Source organism: Azolla caroliniana, unplaced genomic scaffold, assembly GCF_043228905.1.
Source record: "Azolla caroliniana isolate FFs.n. ecotype wild unplaced genomic scaffold, voAzoCaro1.0.p SCAF_11, whole genome shotgun sequence".
Classification (NCBI taxonomy): Eukaryota; Viridiplantae; Streptophyta; class Polypodiopsida; order Salviniales; family Salviniaceae; genus Azolla; species Azolla caroliniana.
Genome location: NW_028230446.1, coordinates 17,783,154 through 17,805,017, shown reverse-complemented (window position 1 = coordinate 17,805,017; position 21,864 = coordinate 17,783,154). Strand labels below are relative to the sequence as shown.

General features: G+C 36.1%; 2 protein-coding genes across 2 annotated transcripts; one reads left to right on the top strand and one right to left on the bottom strand.

Moving 5' to 3' along the window:
- Positions 1-2,839: 2,839 nt before the first annotated feature.
- Positions 2,840-11,154, bottom strand: ACD5 (Diacylglycerol kinase family protein). Its single transcript, XM_087327196.1, has 13 exons — positions 11,076-11,154; positions 9,369-9,681; positions 8,599-8,739; positions 8,341-8,508; positions 8,024-8,116; positions 7,852-7,944; positions 7,007-7,352; positions 5,513-5,612; positions 5,267-5,419; positions 5,067-5,168; positions 3,457-3,828; positions 3,255-3,321; positions 2,840-3,169 (listed from the first exon to the last, which is right to left on the bottom strand). The coding sequence occupies exons 1-13, from the start codon at positions 11,111-11,113 to the stop codon at positions 3,032-3,034; spliced, it is 2,124 nt and encodes a 707-aa protein (XP_087183322.1). The 5' UTR covers positions 11,114-11,154; the 3' UTR covers positions 2,840-3,031.
- A 2,854-nt stretch (positions 11,155-14,008) lies between these two features.
- On the top strand, positions 14,009-20,652 carry LOC147858190 (ENTH/VHS family protein). Its single transcript, XM_087326762.1, has 6 exons — positions 14,009-14,088; positions 14,272-14,681; positions 15,721-16,485; positions 16,571-16,726; positions 16,844-17,701; positions 20,243-20,652. The coding sequence occupies exons 2-6, from the start codon at positions 14,475-14,477 to the stop codon at positions 20,282-20,284; spliced, it is 2,028 nt and encodes a 675-aa protein (XP_087182888.1). The 5' UTR covers positions 14,009-14,088; positions 14,272-14,474; the 3' UTR covers positions 20,285-20,652.
- Positions 20,653-21,864: the final 1,212 nt, after the last annotated feature.

Here is a 21,864-nt window from a genome sequence, read left to right as displayed (position 1 = left end):
GTTCATGAGTCCTATAGATTTTACAAGAGTACATATTGGAAGTAAGGAGGACAATACCTCAAAATCCCCTCCCCAATGAGAGATCTAGAAATGGTTTGTAAGTGGCACACTAAGCAATATCCCCATGTGCAAATAAACAAAATGAAGTGGACATGGAACCATGTTTTTAAGTCTTCCATATGCATGATTAGGGAAGATTGCTTTATAAATGCGAGTTCCATTGATCATATTAGTTGCATATGGATGCTTGTATATCTATCATCATGCCCTAAAAATCTCCATCTCTTATTCAGTTTGAACTTTGACCTATGTGAATTATGCAAACACCCACTGTCTTGGCATCAAATAACAAGGCGACAAAACTTGCCATATCTAAGATCTCTCTCTCTCTCTCTCTCTCTCTTCAAGTTGTCGGTGTGGTTGCACAATAGCATAAAGTTCATAAATTTGAAAGAACGAAAGTTCGATCCTTCTATGGGACAACCTTCGTTCCATGTATCATTGTCATCTCTTCTAATATGAAGTCATTGGTATCGTGATGGATTTTACCAGATCCAATCTCAGATTCAATGACCATGCTTGATTTCCAATATATAAATTTGTCTAGTATACGATTTAATGAGCTCTCAAATCTAATTGGTAAGGTAAAGATATTTTTTATGAGCATAACTCTAGTGTGCTAGCATCGAAAACTAAATCATTGAAAGAACTAAATTTACCATTACTCCAACTCTATCTAGATGTCATTCTAAAGAATTCTAAACACGGAATCCCAAATATTCTAAACATATTTCGTTCGTGTATTTTGAGTATTTCCCCAATATCAACAAATGTAATCTTGTGAACTTACCACAAAACACATTGTGATTTGTGGGAATGGCACTGAACCCATGATGAGCATCAAACTTGGGTTCTCTTGCCTTTATGACTTGATGCAACCATGTAACCACCAAGGTAACATCCAAAGAGACAAAGAGAGTTGGGTTAGAAGTGAATGTATGGTTTACATGGCACGTTATGCAATGTATATTGTAGTGGTGTTAAGGTGTTTCATCTACCATTCGGTGCAAGAGTGTTTCTTTTTTTCCAAAAAAGGACACTACATTAGTATTAAGAAATGCACCTTTCGTTAATGATCCCCTTCCATAAATTCTAACTGCTGGCTTAAATAAATACTTTGGTGTAGAGTAGAACCACTCCTCCTTATCAAAAATCCGTCTATAAAATATTTCTCTGTCCCAGGTGGCATGAAACTCCGATTGTTTGAGCTCCGCATGTTGCACATTACCTTTTATATTATCCAAAGAACCTCTGAGATTATGCATAATCTCTGTCCACATCCTAGAAATTATTCGGGCAAGTCTTTTAGTCACATTTTGAAAGACCTTCAAACATTGAACCTTCCAAATATACCAAATTGTGATACTACTTACCAATTACCATATTTCAAGTTTATCAGTCTCTATTTGTGGATTCAAAGGTATCAATGTTTTTTGCATCAAACCATGTCTCATTGCAATAACATTTGCAACTCCTCTTGTTCATATACCATTGGTTTATCTTGTACCACCACCTACAATAACGCTTTCCAAGTATACAATGCGCGGGGATATGCTGGTATTAACAGTCTTATGATTCTTTTCCATATTTCCATCGCAAAACCACGACTCCACAAACAATGCTTAGTAGTCGATCCGTACAAAAAGGGCACATATTGTCTACATTCCCCTTTCGCCAACCATTAACTGGTAAGGGTGTTTCTTGTTATAGAGAAAGAAAGAAATATATATTAATGTCTTTTAAGAGGCCAAAATGGCCTGCAAAACCAAACAAGAGATTACATCTTAGGTGTTTTCTCCTCTTTCAGAACAACAAATCAAAATAAAATAAATGTTACTATGTAAACATAAAAGTAAATAAGATAAAAGAGATTAAAGAATCTTTTTATCCACATGTAAGGTTCTCAAGTCAGATCTATCATAACTTTTGTCTTTGAAATATCTCTAGCATAGGTCAATCCAGAATGGAGAGGTCTCTGATGTGAGGGAAGCACCTGCGGGAGATAATGGCTTTAATCTGTCTATGACAAGGGTGGTAAGATCGTGGTCCATGGGGCCAGGGCCTATGTGCACAAGACAAATTTCTATTGCCCAAACTATTGGTAGGAGGGAAAGAAAGAAAGAAAGATATAATGATGTCTTTTAAGATGCCAAAATGGCCTATACGGTTGAACAACAAATTACATCTTGAAATGTTTACCTCGTCTTTACGACGAAATAACCATGTTATCCAAGCACTTAACGATTGTGAAATTAAAGAGAGCAAGAGAGATTATCGTCTTTAAAAGGCCAAAATGGCCTATAAGACCAAACATGAGATTACATCTTAAAATGTTCTCATCTTTGATAATAGCAAACAAAAGTAAACATGACTAAGTAAAAAAGTAAATAGAATTAGAATTAAGACATGACTAAAGAATTAAGTCAGATTTAATGTACTTTTTGTCTTTGAAAAATCTCTAGCATAGGCCGATCTAGAATGGAGAAGTCTCCAAAGCAAGAGAAGCACCTACCATGGCAAGAGATAACGACCTTTATTTGTCGAAGACAAGGGTCATGTGTGGTGAGATCGTGGTCAACGAGGCCAAGGCCTACGCCATGACAAATTACTATTGCCCAAACTATTGTAACCCCTTTGCAAGGCCGTAGGGTAGTCTTACAACATCTTAGAATGTTTAACTTAGATAATAGTGATGATTGTGTGCGAAAGACAGAATGAAGGAATGCCGGTTATAACACCATCTCATAGATGTCAAAGTTCCTCTACAAGTATCATATACAGATAAAGATGCAATTTGATAAAAACAATACAAGAATTGTCTCAAGAGATAGTATTTTGCCTACTACATAAATAATTTTGTATTTGCGGGTGATTAGTATGTCATAACAACAGAATGAAACAGACAGATTTGTAATTCTACAATGTCATAACTACCCATTTCACCAGCATCATCTATCTAATTCAGAATAAGTCAAACAATTGGACCTGAAGCAAATATATTGATAAGACCTCGGAAAACCTGAGCTGAAAGTCGATGAGCGGGGAGAATCTCTCCATCAACATTCCAAATACTTTCTTCACCTTGTGAGATAAAGTTGAATTGTGGGGTCTGCATTTTAGAGAAGACTCCTCTAAGCTGATCATTTATCATAGCTAATGCATATGCTTATGGACGAAACCTATTATTGAAATACCTTATATACTTCAATAAATTCAAAGTCTAATGGATGTCCATCTTCTCTCGTCAACTGAATCAAGTGCCTGGTTATGAATCATCAACAAAAAGCATTTCCATCGTAAAACATAGTTCATGCCTTTAAAAAGATCCATAGCAAAAGGGTTTAGCAATAATGAAAGGCATATTTAAACGGAACTAACAGATGAGGCAAATTTTACCACAAGTAAGCCAACCGTGAACAATTCTTGATAAGGATCAAATGCATGAGGCCATCCGCAAGATGTGCATTTGCAGCTACTCCATTAGGTGCTTTGTCATTCCGACAAGACATTACCGCAGCTCCTATGCTTATGAAAGAACCCTTGGAATGCTTCCACCTTGAACCCTTTTCGGAGGGATACATAGATAACAAAGATCTTTCATCTATTTCTGAAAAGTCGAATCCATTCATACAGATACTGCAATTGGAACCACAAATCATTTTTCCTAATCGCCCTTTCAATGGGCTTCCCTTTTGCAAATTGTTAGAGGATGAAGTGCTTGTATTTCTTTCTGGAATCTCAATAAAAGATACCTCAGCCTCGTACAACCTGGCATTATATCTTCATATTAGATTCGACCAATTTTGTGTTCATTTTATTTCTCATAAATAATAGAAAAGGATACACAAATAGTTACACAACCACTGCACAATTCTCTGTAGACAGTCAATCAAACAAGAACCAAAGAAATGCTGCACAGAAAATGAGATTTACCTATTGGAAGGAATCATGAGATTGACCACCCTTTATTGGAGTGGAAGAGTGAGAACTCCTTTGATTTGTAAACATGCCATGTTCTTACACCCACCAATCCACTGACGAATACATAAAATATACCGCACAAGGTGGTGCAACAGCACACGAGGGATTCATGTATCAATGTGATATACACTTTCTCATTGTGATATTATTATCCTATGGGATGGCCACAAGGTCATTAACCCATAGACTCAAAAGCGGATCTCCCAAAAATACATAGCTCTTTCTGCACATTATAACACATTCCTACAGATTGGATACTTCCAATGACCTCTTCTCTTAATTACATTTATTTCAAGAACCCTTCTGTTCAGTTTACTCCATACTCAAAATCAATAAAGGTAGCCTTATATTCATTAAACAAGCTGTTGGAGAATGGAATATTTCCATGGAACACCTATGGTACTCAATTTTCTTTCATCCATTTTAGATATCTGTTGACAGTCTTGGCATCTTTACTGAATATACACAAACCCATCATCAAAAAGGAGCCTTCTTCAGGAAAAATATACACTATCCCTTTTATCTGAAACTTCCACCTCTCTCACTCGCCCCATTATAGTCCCTATTTGTGAAATTTTACTAATTTCGCCTCAATTTCTGTAACTTCTCATATAATCTTTCTCTAAAAACCCCACATCCCCCCCCTCTCTCCCCCCTATTCCATAATCATCTTGCCCACTCGTCTCTATCATGAAATTCTTTTAGTTTTCCTCAATTTCTGCAAATGCTCACTTAAAGTTTAAAGTTTTTATGGAAGATATCAGCTGAAGTTTCAAATGTGCACATGTCATGACATCTCAATATTTATGTTAAATATAAACATTCTCCAACTTTCCACATGTTTTTATCTTCAACATATCCAATCCCAAGTTTCTTATTTCCAACTTTGGGCAAACTCTGAAACCATTTACACTTTTTCAGTTTGTATTCTATACTATAAGTACACTTTTGTACAAGCACACATGCACACGTATTTTTAAAACCAAATAAATATAAGACATTTGAAAAAAGGTTTTTGAATTTACTTGTGCTGGGCAAAGACTTTTGTCCCTGCATAATCATATCTCATTGGGCCCATCCAACGATGTGGCTCACTTTCCTTAATTATATCCCCATAAAATCCATATCTGCAAGATAGATAGGGAGAAGAGATTCATGACACTACTAGCACAAACTATCTCTTATCAATATAGGCTGACTGACTTTTCTTTCAAGAATATTTTACCCAGCAAAAGATGCAGCATAGCGTATGCGAGGTAGTTCCTCTGTAGATGTGGATCTGCTTTTCCAACTGAGAAGACGCACAATATCAAGTGGCACACTCTCACCAAGGATAATATGCAGGGAACAGGTGGCAGCATCTCGAGATCCAGTTGTACTGATTCATATGTACATTCAACAGAAAAATGAACCTAGCTGAAATTTGTACAACATGAATTAGTCAGTATAAATCTTTTATATTTCCAAAAACCTGACAGCAATCGAATCTGTTGATCCAGCAGGAATAATGCCAATTCTAAAGGTTTCATTAGGAAATACAAATGCAGAATTTGATGGATCCCCTTCTCTACCTACACAAGCAAAAGAGAGATAATCAGTAATTCCAAATATCATGTCTGTGCATATATACATATACAAACTAAGCATGCACGTCAAAACTTTATGGATCTTCCTCACATTGTGGGTCAGTTTATCCTCTTTTAAGTGAAACATAATCCAGAATAGTAAAGTGCTTCAGTAGAACGCGCATATTAATTACAAATCTAACTTTTGGCTTAGATTTACTCAAGGTATTCTTAGCAAAAGTCACATGCATGATAAATTATCAATTAGACTTCATGTTATTCCACATTTTTGTGGAAATAAAAGCTCATTAGATCAGACTGCACAAAAATCTTGTTTCCTTTGTCTTCCTTCTTTGTGTATCCAATTGTAACAATTACATCAGACTTCTTTTTTATTGTTCATAACAGAGGTCCCTTTTCTTCATCAAAGAACGAATGCATCACGCCTCACAAACATTCTAGGAAAGAAGGATGTGATGACCACTCTAGTGGCCAAGTTCCATATATGGTTTTCTTTCTCCCATGTATTGAATGACCAGCCAAGTGGCCAAGTCCCATGTATGATGCATTTGTTCTTCGATAAAGCAAGCATGCATGATACTCAGCCACTTGAGTGGTCATTCATTTCCTTATGCCTCGCAAACATTTTAAGAAATACGAATGCGATGATCACCCCAATAATCAGGTTCATGTACAGTTTCTCAATCAAAGAAAAAATGCATTGTGTCTTGCAAACAACATTCGAGGAAATACGGATGCAATGACCTCCTGAGAGGCCAAGTCTATGGGTTTGGATGAAATCTGGACATACTTTTGTTAATAGCTTGCATGTATAAGCAAAGAAAAACAAATTAATCTAGCCATAGCCTGTCGGGCATGATACCCAATCCAATTAGTGCAAGATCATCAAATTCATCTGAATTGAAAGGGAACTCCCCAGAATAAGAGGAAAAAATTGGAAGAAAAAATAAAAATGAAAACAAAACAAAATAAATAAAGATGGGCAGGGCCTGGCAGGTGGTTTGGAGTGAAAAATCCCCAAAAGATGAACATTGTAGTATTTCATGTGGTTATGCAAGAAATATGTCAGTAAGAATACCATCCATCTGAACTCCGTTGAATTAATTAAGAGGGTTCATGCAAGAGCCTTATTAATCTCCATGAGTGTGTAGCCAGACCATGCTCTTTTAGGCTCCTAGATCAAGATTTATTTTTACTTTGAAAACATCATGATAGCCACATCAGATTTGAATATCTTGATTTGTTATTTATACAAGAAACATCTTGAAACAAAAGTATGATGCTTTCCATAGTTTAGGCATTATCCAAATCTTCATTACTCATAAAGGTAATATTAAACAGTAGTTTCACAAAAAGACAGGAATGTCTGGAAGGCTTACTCATTTCTCCTCTGCCATCTGAGCAAGAGTCTGATTGCATGACAAAACCTCCATCTTTATAGTATATAGATTCATCATTCCCAGCAGAGGTAAATTCATTGCATCTCATTGGTGAATTAAGAGTGTGATTTTCAATGTGATTATCTTCTGAACCCGAGAGACGGATGTACTTAGAGCTATTGGAATCCTTCAAGCTAGTATATTTCATCGTTATATCATCCATACATGTGGATGAATCTGCAGATGTTTCTTTCACACCAGTACTCTCTGGTTTGGGAGGATATTTTGCTCTATGGCGGCGCAACAAAAGACCATTCAGAACCTCATTGAAGAGCCCATCGCCACCCTGAAACACAGGGCTCCAGCTATCAGAGGAAACTGAAATTTGAGGACACTTCAATCAGAGTTGAACAACGATAGTGTGAAATATCGGTCGGTATTATTTCAAAATAACCCTTATAAGGTTTTGCTGATCATGAAGTTCGATTAGGTTATGTTATTGGCATTTTACCAAATTTTTATTTTGATGTATATATATACATGTGTACTTTGACATAACACCATGGAGACAATTGGACACAACAACATTACAACTAGAGTTCCACAAAGTTTATTGTTCTCTTATTACAAATATTCACCTCTAATGTAAAAAAAATCCTAGAGAGTTCAGACAAGGTAACTTTTCCATGTATTTAATTTCATGTAAAGAGAATTTGCAACTTGGTTCTTCTGAAGTTTTACAGCAAGTTTTTGTTAAGTCTTTCTTGATTCTTGTTTATAACTAGTGTTTTCACAACTTTATTGAGATGTTTTATCCATCAACGCATTGGGTTTTGGTTCCTTACCACAATGACGACTCCATCCAATTTAGATAATTCATCATCGCTAGCTCTGTTCAACACTTCAAATGCATGCCTCACTCGTACCGTCTCTAATACCTGATTCACAGCACACAGAGAGGAGTTCATTCACAAATAGCCTTAAAAATGAAGTTTTTCATAATTCATTCAAGCATACCTTTGTGTTAATATTTGCTTGTTCAAAAAGACTGGACACTTCTTTCCAGGTTTTTAAAGCAGTTTTCTTGCCACTGTGTGGGTTAATTATCACCTTCAAGATTGAACATAGCATCAGTCCTACTTGCGATGTATGTTGATGGTATCTCTCAGCCAATTTTTTCATTTAAATTCTTGCATCAGCCCATGAGCCTTCATTCACATTTGGCTGGGAAACATGTGCCAAAGAGAAGCAAAGGCTAACATGGGGATAAGCACAAACATATCTAAATTACCATAACAATGATATTATGAGAAGTAATAAATATTTCCAAATACCAAGAGATTTTTTGGTCGTTTCCTGTCTCTCTCAATAAGGGATTGTAATTTGTTTGCCCACCTCTCACACACTTCTTTATTAGTATGGAAAAACTTGAAAGACATTGGGATCCAAGTACCCTTTCGGTTGGAGGAATTCGTGCATGCAAAAACTGTAAAGTGATACACCTAAACATGACTATGTTATGTTTAACCCTTCATGACATAAGGATATTGGAAGAATAAACAACAAATAAGATTCCATTAATATCTTCTCACCCCATTAACTCCTGTTGCTGATTTATCTTGATCACAGGACCCCATTGAACCTAATTTAACACCATATATTTCTGAAAGTTCCAAACAATTTGAAGTTTCTTCATTATTTAAAAATGTCCAGCAACAAATTGTTTCTGTACCCTAGAAAACAAGGTCAAAGGTTAATCCAACTGAGGAAATAATGTTTTTTTTTCTTTATGGAAGATGAGTTAAAATATGATGACATTGCTTTCTATTAAATACGAAAATAATCATTAATCATGAACACTTGCTAGTCATTGTGAGACATGAGACAAGAGAAAACAGAGTTGCAATTTTCTGAACCATGTATATGAAACTATCATGGATCACTCTGATAGGATGTAGGCCTATGGGTATATAAAAGAGCTATAATACACACGCACACACATATACTTTGGTGGACAATAATAGCTAGTCATCAAGCACATAATAAGAAGCAAATGAAAGTTTATGGCAACAATGAGGAATAACAGGAGACATTTTCAATCTATAATAGTGGATACAGTAAAGAAGAAAAAGCTATCTGCTACAGACCAACAGTCGGCCTATGAACCAACTTGGTAGTACAAGTAATACTGTCATTATGCAAATGTCAAGATTCGAGAGGTATTAGATCAATCCTAAACAGAGACGTTGAAAAGACAACTTTTACGTTCAGATTCTTACCTTCCAACAACTTTTAACCCGAAATGCTTTAAGTACTTATGCAATTGCCTAAAGCAACAGTCAATCTCCAAACAACATTTTACCTGCATATTTTCGAGAGGCTGCCAAGCTAAAAAATCAGATGATAAAATGGTAGAAACTGATCCCAAAGGATCCAAATGGAAATTTTCTTCCAATAAGATGTCATCATTATTGTTAACAAAGGTTGAAACTCCACCAATACTCTTGTAATTGACATGTTTTCTCTTGTTTTCCTTAATGATCTTTAATAGATGTAACATCTTACTCTCGTCTTCTGTTTCCGATAACCGAAACACACCTTCCATAACTCTGATTTTTTTTCTGTGTAAAATCGGCCTTGTAGACTTCCTGATATAGCACTGTAAAATATGTTCCCTGTAACAATGAATAAGCATATCAAATGAACAAATCATCCATCATATATATGGCTCCAGTCAGCTTATCAACGTTTGACATATCCATTTTGTGTAAGCTTTGGAGAGTAAAAACCATGACAGTTTTGCTTCTACTGCAATTATCAAGGATGTAAACGTGTTTTAAAGTATATGGGCTAGCATAAAACAACAAAAAACTTAAAGATTTTTGAAAGTCCAACCCAAAGGAAAAGAGAAATGCAAGATATTTCAAATAGTTCAAGTAGTTTTTAGGCCTATGCATCTTCACTAGATATTATTATGAAGTGAATTAAAAATTCTGTTCCAATGTAAATTTTGTGCTGCCACAATTTTGTGAAACATATGCAGAAGGATATTGATCATAACTGAATAAATCATGGATCCATGGACAATGTTCCCCGAGTTATGTTGGATAGAACCCTCCTTTTAGAGTTGCCCTGAATCCTTTCTTTATTAATGAAAGAAAGACACTCTTTATCACTGTCCTATAGCCCTTGTTACAAGAAAGATCCATACAAGCCCTGAATATGTCATAATCATCTGTACATGCACTATGCGTGAAATTTGGAATTTCAAGAATATCCATCCAAGGATCAATGATGAGAAATTTAGCATTCAAGAATGTATATGGTCACAGAAACTCAAACCTTTATATAATACTGTTATGACATTGTCATGAAATGGAAAAGAATTTATCATAAAATCATCCTTTAGGCTATTGTTTCCATCTTTAGATAGGGATTTATCTTTACCTAAATGATGCAAGTCTATTTTGATCAAACAAAAAGACAGAATAAAGAAACACGCTTGTAAGGCCAGATTGGAAAATACAAAAAGTTATATCAAAACAAAACACTCGATTCTAAACGAGTGTAAATATTTTTTTTGTTCAAACAATCAATTGACTGACTCCAATAAAGTTCCTATATATTGTTTCGCAAGCTCAGAATATAAAAAAATTTGAGGATTCTTACTCTTTCAGTTAGAAATAGATCTTTGCCCATTGAGAGAAGCAAAAAACAATTGGAATCCTAGATTTGACAATAAATCAAATAGTGGTTATATCAATAAAAAAACACATACTTATCGAGGAAAATGGGGTAGTTGCCTCAAACGTTAGTGGTACAATTGTTTCATTTCCAAAGAATGACAAAGAAGAAATGTGATGCGATGATCTTTTACGATTGAACTCTCTTTCAGTCAGGAGCAAAGATCGTAACCTAGACAACAGCAATAAAAACAATCTTTCTTGCTTGACTGATGCAATATTTCCGTGTATCTATCCAGTACATGTGAATGCCGTGGAAGAAACGGAAAGAGAAAAAAAGAAAAAGAGAGAGAGAGAGAGAGGAGAGGAAAAATAGATAGACTTACCTGAGAGCAAGATGAGTGCAAGGAGCTGAGAGAAGCATGAATGAATTGCTGATGCTAAGATCATATCTTTGACTCTCTCTGTCCAGTAATCGGATTACAGCTTTTGAAATGTGTCTTTTAAGCAGCCTTTTTTCTTCACATGTGTTATTAGAAGAGTTACCCCAATCGAATCTTGACCCAAACTCTTCCAAGTCAAGTCAAGTCAAGTCAAGATTGACCCTTCCTCAATCGACTAAAAGCCTTCTCAAGTTCTCTCTTTTTTTATTACTAGAATTACCTTGCCCTATTGGTTAGTTATAGTGCTAGCCCTGGGTCTTGGGTTCGACACCAATTTTCTCACCTCTCAATTATTCCTCCATAGAACATACATATATCCTCGGACTTAATTTACTGGATGCCATTATGGAATGTAGCAGTCGAATCCATGACCTCCTACTCTCTCTCGCCTCTCGGTCAATCAAATCTCTTGTCATCTCTGATTAACCCCATGTACATCCTCTACATAGGCCTTGCCATGTTTGCCTTGTCTCTTGCGGTCTACACAATATACCTTTTTGTTATGTCTTTGCACCCCCCCCCCCTACGTCAACGATCTTATCGCCTTCATCACCACGTTCATATCGCAAACGTGATGAACCCATCATAACTTGGCATCATGATCTCTTATTATAGCCAATGATGACATTCGTAGCGTATTGTTGTCTTTGCATCAAGGGACTTGACCTCGCTTGGGTCTCAAGATTTCTTATACACACTTGCCAAAAAGGGAAGGCCAATGATGATATTATTTCCTTCCTCGACATTGACGACTCGACCCTTTAGGATTTATTGTAGCCTCTTGGCTCAAACCTCTTGTGTTTTCATTTTGCCACTTCTATTTCTTACATTCCCCTTGCCCCTACCACTTCAATGGAGGGATCTTACTAGTGTATTAGAGCTCCCATGTAAAGATGGACTTGTATTAGAACTCAACCTTTGGGAACCATGTAAGCTATGTACATCTACGAATTGTCTTATCATAATTTTATAGTGCACGTCCTTCCTTGAAGGTAACAACATCAATCCTTGAGGGTAAAGATATCATCACTTTCATCATCACATTTATATAGAGTGTTATTGTCTACACTTAACATTGTGAGGGGCGCAACCTCGCGATCTTGTGTAAGCTAAGGTTCCTATCATCTGCACCGTCATGTTCATACAAGACTCGTGGCTACATCAACAAAGCAAGGGATTTGCCTTGACTTGACCAAATGATCTCATCACAATTCACAATTATATAATCTCGTTGTCTACATCAACAAAGAGAGTGACTTCACATGACTCCACTTCAAGATCTCATACACGCACTTAGCTTCAAAGAGAGTAAAAGGATATTTTTGCTTGACTGCCACAAGTTCGTGAGTATTATTACAACCTTGAGAACTTGACTAATATAAATTGTCAACAAAACAACCTTCAAATGACATCAATGATGTTCTTAATGTAACTAACAACCTTGGACCATGGGAAATGTAATCTCTTTTAGGACTTTGGTTGAAATGTAGATCGAAGGATGTTGCTGGCACATTTACACGTAGTGGGGGTGGCTTCCTTTTACTCAAAGAGGAGATAAACTTCGGGGAGATGTTTGGAGAGGTGAGTGAAAGCTTTTGCCTTATTCTTGCTAGAAACTGGGTGTGTAGATCATACTCTCATCTAATTAATGGTGATATTCATAAAGACGTATGTGTCATAGAACCTAAAGTCAATATCAAATGGCAACCCTGTTAGCAATTATGGTTGGTTGTTAACAACAATGACAAGTTACAATTGTCAATGTTTAATGTTGGCAATTACAAGCAAGACCCTTGGGCACTATATAGTTATGAATGGGACAATGTAAAAAGTAACTACCCAAAAATTGACATTTATATTAACAAAATTTTGACTTCACATGACTCATAGCCAACTACACTTCCAACAAAGGGGCTCTTGGTCTTTCCATTATTGCTCTTAAAATTCAACATATAGCCATTGGGTTGGATATCCATGTATCATATAGGCAATTTGTAGACATAACATAGGCGAGGATGGGTAGTCCTAGACCTAACCTTCTTGAAACCATACAATGGCTCATTTCCTTTATACATACCTCCCTTCAAGTTGTACGCTCATCTCCTTTTGGTTCTTGGAATGGGATCTCTACCAACACGGGGGTATTTATGTACTGGGAAACTCCCAAGAACAACGTGCTTGCATTGCTTGACAATTTAAATCCATACTAGATGCTACCTGCAATATACCTCAATTCCTAAAAAGTTAAAGGCACAAGGACACCAACAATGAAAAGAGTTTGGGCATATTATAGGAAGGTGAGATTTGCCAACGATATACGTCCATGGAAAATACAAAGACTCGCGGAGACATCTTCTCGTTCTACCCATGCACCGAACTTATTATTATTATTATTATTATTATTACTAGTGTTAGTTATGATTCGTAGCAACGAAATGCATATACGCACGAAAACGAACGGTAAGAACTATGGCGACAAAAAAGCGACGGTGGAGAAATTAGTACAAGGTAAGGTAGTTTAGTTAATGATCGAGGATAGCATGGCAGTGTAAGTGGTGAAAATATTGAAGGAAACATGGGGGGGGATTTTGGAGCGACCGATGGGGTGGTTTGGGCGGCTGGCCGGCCATCCAGATATGAATTTATTTGGATTGGATGGCCAATTGGCTTGGCCTCACCGTTTCACGTGTTCTCTTGTTTTTTTATTATCATTTCCATCTCCTTTTTTTTGTTTTTACTTCTTCGTTTATCATCCATCCCTTTTCCTTTTTCTTCTTCTTCTTCTTCTTCTTCTTCTTTTCTGACCAATTCCCAAATTGCGTTTTTATTTTTATTTTTATCTTTATTCTTTTTGCGGGTTGTCCTTTTACCCTGTTCTTCTTCCTTCTTCTTCTTCTTCTTCTCTCTTGTCTGCCATTCTGACGCTGTCGAGAGGTCGATTCTCGATTCCGAACAGGTACTTATCATCCCGTTTTCTGATTCTCTTTCTCCGGTGACCAAACCCCCTTTTTTTAGGGTTTCCCTATGTCCAGGAATACTCTTTATCGTGCTGTTTTTTTATACTTTTGATCCTCATATTATCTATCGATGATCTATTCATATCCACGATTTTAATCTTTCTACGCCCCCTTTTTTGTAGATCTAGATTGCTGGTTCCTCATTCATTGAAAAGGGGAAAATAGAGATAAAGAGTCTCCACTGACCCTCGATCTGATTGCGTGCCCTGTTTAAATCAATACCGATTCTTTACAACACAGTGAATAACAGGGCACGTTTCTTTTAGTGTCTACCAGATCCATTCGACAAATCATTTTGATTCAAGGAATAATAATAAGAAAAGATATGGAGTCTAGCAAGAGAGCCGTGGATGCTTATAAGAGGACTCGTCTAGTTGATCTTGTGATAACAGATGACGATAAAGTGGCTCCTATGTATCGCATGGATGAGATTGCTGAAATGCTGAGAACTTCAACGAGTGATTTGATTCACGAGGTGGTGGAGTATACCATGAAACGTCTCGGCAGCAAGAGCCCTCGTGTTAAGCAAAAAGTGAGTTTTTCCTCCCTTGTATGTAAATTTTTATACATGCATAGAGATACATATAACTAACTTTTGTTTTTTGCAAGATTGCCACATAATGTCTTCAACTCATGAAAATAACTGATCCTTTTGGTTGGCTGCTTGGTTACTAGTAAGATTCCTTAGATTGTTTTCAAATGGTGTATACAACTAGTTTTATTTATTTATTAGTGATTTTCTATAAGTAGTTTTGTTTGTTTATTTGCTAGCATTGCCTCATATTGTTTTCAACTCTTTTGTATGAATTTTTATTATTTTTAGCTCTCTGTTTCCTTTGCACGTTTTTTGCTCTTGTATATAACTAGTTTTATTTGTTTGTTTGTGTGCACTTCCTCCTTAATTTCAACCTCTTAACTAGTTTTGTTTATTTGCCAGCATTGTCTTACATTGTTTTCAACACTTTGGTCTTTGAAAATGGATTTGTAAAGCCATTGTTAGCACCGCATTGTATTATTTTCCATCTTTGGGATGTGGAAGGGGAATTTGTAAAGCCATTTTTTAAGAGTAAACTGCTATGTGCATCGTCTCAAACTGAAACTACGAAGAAAATGAATTATTTCCCTTCTAATCTATCTAGTTTTGTTTATTTTGTTTCCTGTGGCTTATATTATTTTTGACCTTGGGTTTAGGAAGCTCGAACAGAATTTGTGAAGCTATTATTAGCACTGTGAATTTGTAAAACAGTTTTCTCAATCTAAAAATCCGGATAAAGTGACCATTTTCGTTCTCACATGGTTGGTTTTGTTTGTTTGTAGCAATTTCTTATATTCATTTTCTACTCTTGAGATCTGGGAAGTGGAATTGTATAGCCATCATGTGTATCATTTTCAGTGTCTGTGTGGTGGTAAGAAATTTTGAAAAGCCATTTGTCAGGTGAAAACAATTGTTGTGCAGTTCAACCTGGAATTGTGAAGATTTTATTATGAGGGCAACTTAAGACCCATGGCAGTGCTATTGTGTCTTGGTTTGTTCAACCCAAGAGTTTAAGGAGGAATCTGTGGATGTGCAGGTATTGCGAATGATAAAATTTGTTGTGGGCAAAGGTGGGCCTGAGTTTAAACGACAGGTTCAACGTCAATCAGCCGTTATTCGTCAACTCTTTGATTACAAGGGCCAACCAGATCCTCTGAGAGGAGATGCTCTTAACAAAGCAGTGAGAGACACTGCACACGAAGCAATAAATGCCATTTTTGCTTCAGACGATAAGCCTCCTCAGGGAGAAGATGTTAACAAGCGAATAATGGGTTTTGGGAGTACTAATAATGACGTCCACATGAGCATGGATGGAAAAAAGTCCTCAATATCAGATGTTATGAGTGATGTGATTGGATTTGGAAGTGCCTCGATTAAGCAAGGATTGACCATACTCAGTGGTTATACTGGGGCTAACACTGGCAATGTTAGAAATGATGCTGGGACTTATAAAGGTCCCAGTCTTATGCGTTCTCTTACATCAGAAAGAGAGACATTTGATAGAGGTGAGATAGCTGGAAGAGGGGATTCTCGATTTTCTTCAGGGAACTCTAATGCAAATGCCAAATCATCCACATTCAATTCTCAAGTTTCTCAACATGAAGCTAGGGTAGAGGTAGTCTCTAGCCGAGAGGGCACATCACCTGAAGAAAAATTGTTGGACACTATTACAGCTCCTGGAGGGATGCGTTTACAGCCAACTAGGGAAAATCTACAAAAGTTCTTAGCCAACATTGTAAAGTTGGATCGTATGAGCTTCTGCTATGCATTAGAGTCAAAGCTGCAATCACATGCTTGGCAGGTATGCTACCTTGTTCTAGTTATAGGTGAAGGATAGTGTTTAGATTGTATTTGTTTTATTGAAGTTTTTTTGACTGAAATTGCAGGTGCGATTTAAGACCTTATGTGTTATCGAGACCATTCTGCGCCAAACTGAAAATGAGTTTTTTGAAGCAGTCGTGCAATTCTTTGAAGAAGATTCAAGTGTTATCAAGGACTGTATACAGTCACCACAAACATCAGTAAAAGAGAAAGCCCTGAAGGTATAAGATCTTATTGGAAAGTTTTCTTTCGGATCAGGTTATCTCTGAACTAAACTTCAGTGAAAGGAAAATCATATATATATTTATTTGCTTTTGGGTTTGCTTATAATTTTGCAGGTTCTTGGAGCTTTGTCAAAAGATCCAGCTCAAATAGATACAGAAGTTTCCATTCAGGAGAAGGATGTACCACAAGTTGCTTTGACACATGACATGCCCGATTTAATGGATGCTGGAGCATCCGATTTATGGACTGATGCAAAAGACGAGTCAAATGTGTCTTTTATAAAAGCTGATGACGCTATTTCCAATCTCTCTGCTCCAACAAGTGACCTTCTTGTGGACTGGGCTGGAGATCCAGAAGAGGCAAATATAACTGAAAACGTTCCCGATGATGTATTTTCGGGAGTGTCTTTTCACACCGATGACAAAGCAATAGATGAGTCAACATCAGATTTATTTTCCGGTTTATCTGTGGAAAATGCTACAACATCTGATGGAGGAGGATTTGATCTTCTAAATGGTTTACATGACGAGAAAAGTAATTTTGGTTCAATGAATACCCCCACATCTTCTGACACCTTGGCTGACCTTATGGAGAGTGTTTCTTCACTGAAAAGTTATGAGAATATCAACTCTTTGAATGGATCCAACAATGCATTTAAAAATCCCTCTCTGGCTCCATCTCTCATGCTTCCAATGGGAATGATGGGAGGCTATCAAGCACCCATAATGATGCATCAGAACTTTGGACTACCCTCTAGTAACCCTATTTTCCAGCAACAGCTTTTGGCTGGTATGGCTGGGCTTCAGAGGCTTAATCTGGGCATGAATATAATGAATGGAGGCAACTCTCAAGGGGCACCAGGATCTGGAGGTATGTTTGGAAATGACTTCGACTTTTCAGGAGACGCATCATCGAGATTCCCGATTGAATCTGTGAAGAAAGAAGATACCAAAGCTTTTGACTTCATTTCGGTATGGGTTTAACTTTTTCACCTTGATTATATGTGATGCCACTACAATTTTCATATTTAGGAACTTGGGTATGTTGACATAGCCACTAGTTTAATTCTTTAATTAAAGACTTCAAAAAGAATATGAGATTTACATTCTTTTTTTCTTTCAATGTTTAAGGTATGTATCTGAAACTTACTATTTTAGGCAGTAGCAAAATAACAGCACTCATATCTGTGAGTATCCTAACTCAAGGAAATCAACTTATTTAAGCAGATTTGCATGGGTGAGACTAGATTCTGGCATTTCGGATGCTCATTCAACTAGAATATGTAGGCAAGCTTGTGGACAAGCAAAATGTTGATATTTACAGGAACTCAATTCTATTGATCTCTGCAATATGCTATAATTCCTACCCTCCAAAAGAACAATTGCCTAATATTATCATCCGAAGTGATGATTTTATTAATATTATTCCGAGGACTGCATACCTTTCGTGAAAATCGAGTAGAGTCAGCCTCCTGCGAAGAGATTTTTGATGCCCTGTGAATATGATCCCTATTTTCATCAATTAGGGGCTCAGATGGGCAATACAGATAGCAATTGCCAACGGTTCGGTTCGAGAATGTCAAACTCAAACAATTTCAAACCAAACCGATTAAAAGAATTGAAACTTAAACCGAACCGAATCACGAAATGTTTAAACCGAACCGTTATAATAAAATCAAGCTCAAACCAAACAGTTTTAGAGTCTTTCTAACAATTAAACCATTAAAACCACGGTTTTGTGGTTTGGTTTTAGTTTTCAAGTTAGGTCAAAATTCAAAATTTCACATTTTAATTTATAAAATTTAATATTTCAAAATTGAAAGTTTTTTCTTAAAATATCAAATTTAAGTTTAAAATATTCAAAAAAATATTTAAGAAAATTATCAATTGTCATTTAAACAATTTAAACTGCGGTTCAAACCGTTTAAACCGTTAAGTCATTAAACCGCGGCTTCCCTGTTCAGTTTGGTTCAAACCGAACCGTTGCTGATTTCTAAATACAGAGTCCAAGGTGGTGAATGTTTTGAAACCTGCTTGTATGTCTAATCAAAGTTTTCTTTATTGACTGCTCAACTCAAAACGTTAGAATCAAGCCTACAGGAAATAATCAATGTTGATTTCTATTGACATGGCATCATGGGTTCTCCACTCATGATGGAACAATATGATAGACTATAGTAATGTTCTGCCTGGTTTCTAGGGGAATCCTCACATATAGACTTTCAGATGTCTGCAGGTAAGTGTTTCATGCATAAATGCATGTATCTGCTTTGGATAGCCAACGAAGTATAGCCATGCAAGTGTTTTCGGATGCATTAGCTATGTTTTGAATAACTTCTACCTCTTTCTGTGTGTTCTTTTGTTCTTGAACAATATATAATTTTTTTGTAGACTGAAAATGCTTTACGTGGTACTCCCGCATCCATAGAACAGTTGATGTAGGCTCAAGATAGAAACATTGATGCAGGCTAATAACTTAAAACAGAGGAGAGATTATGGGTGCTTCTAACATGTTGGCAGTAACACCATAATTTGCTCAAGTTGTGGGCTGTGGATGAAGATATATGCTATAAGAGATATGACAACAAGACAACATGGGACTGTAGAAAATATATCTCTGATTGACACATTGTCCTAGAGTGCATCCCCTTCTCTCAAGAGTCAATAACTTGGCAATGTCTGCTCGGATATCGTGAATTTTGCGATCCGAAGGTAGTGTAGAAGCGTTTCATTACTTGTAAGGGTTGAATAGCATACAAGATTCCCTTATCTGCATAGGTACTCTCTATAAAAAGCCACTGAAAATGTTAAGGAACCAATAAACAGGGAAAAAATATAAAGTGATAATACACAAAGTAAAATAGGTGTTGTACACTGCTGATGTCTCAGATGACGTGGGATCATTAGAGAACAAGAGAACAATGCTGCAATGCAATGCAGTAGTAGATTAATAACAAATCCTTTTTTTGGCTTGATCTCCATGATCTCTAACATTATGAATTTTTTGTATTGTGAATGCTTGGATCTCCATGGTTTTTGAATTGTGACTCAGTCCGAGGAACTTGTCCGCTTAAGAGTCGTGTGCTATTGGTTATAAATAGGACTGAACAGTGTTTGCACACACATGGATGACTCTTTTTGGCTTGAATATTCTTTGTAAGAGAATTAGACATTGTCTGCGTTCCTCTCTCAAATCTATAGATTCTAAGTATGATTAAGAATTTACCATAGTAGGGGCCGAGGCTTTGGGCTTTATTTTTATATCTCTACAATTATACATATGCCCCAATTCCCAACAGTGGCTGCTTTCTTTTGTTTTATTGTATCTATTGTTTGGATTCTTATGACTCCTTCTCTTTCATACTATCCAAAAAGTCGTTCCATTTTAATTTGCTTTTGTGTTATTGTTCCATTACATATCATTTCTATCCAAAGTTTTCACTCATAGCTTGTTATGTAGGATCTAGTTTCATACTTATTTTGCGTAACAAAATTATTTACTCTTCTTTGCAGGATCATGTTTCTGCGGCAAGAGTAACCAAAAAGTCTTCTTAATTTCCTCAATTTTTGGCAATTCAGGGAAATAAACTTCGACTTTTGAGTATATGAGTTTCATTACATCTGGTTAAAGAGAAAACCAGCTGAGCTTGTAAGTGGGAGTTATTTGTTGAAAAAACTTAAAAGAGGAAGAGCGAAAATATATACATGTTTTGGCCACTTGGTTGAGATTGTAACCTTTGTATCATTTTTTTCCGATGCTGATAAACATGCCTTGTAGCAAGTCTTAATAAGTTATGTCCTTTCTGAAGGGTTAAAAAAATGCACGTCGATTGCTTTTGCAAGTGCATACTCCTCAGATGCATTTGTGTATCCTTAAGGGTTATTGAATCTACATGTTGGTAACTACATGTTTACCTATCTTCCATATATCTATAAATTAGATCTAGTAATGATCCCATAATTATATCTGAATAGTGGAGAGGATTGAAAAGCCATTTGTTGAGTCCAATGAGGTAGTGTAATTAGAACTATGTAAGTTGATATAGAAATTATAGGACGCCTTTTGCATTATGTAAGTTTTGAATGCTGAATGTAATAGTATATACGAATATATTATTATGCTAGATGAGATGGTGCATATAAGATATGTATGGAATATACCAATTGTACTCTAATATTTTGGTAGGTTGGATGGGACCATGCATGGAATTGTAGTAAAATCAATGTTTGTTTATAAGAAGGAAGAGCAATGGAAGTGGTAATTTGTGTGGCTGGATTGGCTTGAAAAAGGAAGTGGACAATGAAAATGTTTATCTGTATGGTTTCCCCATCGAAAAGTTCTCTTCTTATTCATTGAGATCGTCAAAATTTGTGATTTACTAAGATTGTCGTGTATGTAATTTGCGCATTGGACTCTGCATCCAATAACACGGGCTCAATTTTTGTCAAGACCATCTTTTCTTACTCGTTCACTTTGCTTTGTAGAGGTATTTTTAATTCCTAGCATTACTAAGAAAAGAAACTTTGCAAAATGGTGCACTTTCTACCCAAAATCTTGATAGTTGCAAAATGATGCACTTTTTACTCGATTCACTATACTTTAAGACAAACTATTTGCATGCTCGATAACAATATGTTATGATATGATTACTTTAAAGTGAAATTATGGTTTCATAGTGTAGTAGCTAGTGAATTGAACTTAGCCTCCAATTAAACTTGTCTTTCATATACCACATCATTGGGAAATTAATGCCATGAACCTATGACCAAAGTATCAAAACCAACATTGAACCAAAATATTACAATGCCCTAAGGATCCCTATTGTTGGACCCCTAATATAATGATATATGTTTATGATAAGGATAATGTTAAGATTCTCATTGATGGTTTGGTAAAGTGGAAATGTAGTAACACAAATCGTAGAACACAACATCAAACCTAATGTTCATTATAGTTTCTTCAAACTAAAATGATCGCTTTGTAGTATATTAGTTAGTACATCAAAGTTTGAATCAAGTAACATGAGTGTCATAAAGAGCAAATTTACTAGATTGTAAAATGACATAAAAAAGGTTGTGGTTTAAATCAAAATGATGCTTTTGTATTCTAGTGGTTGGCATATTCATCATTCAAA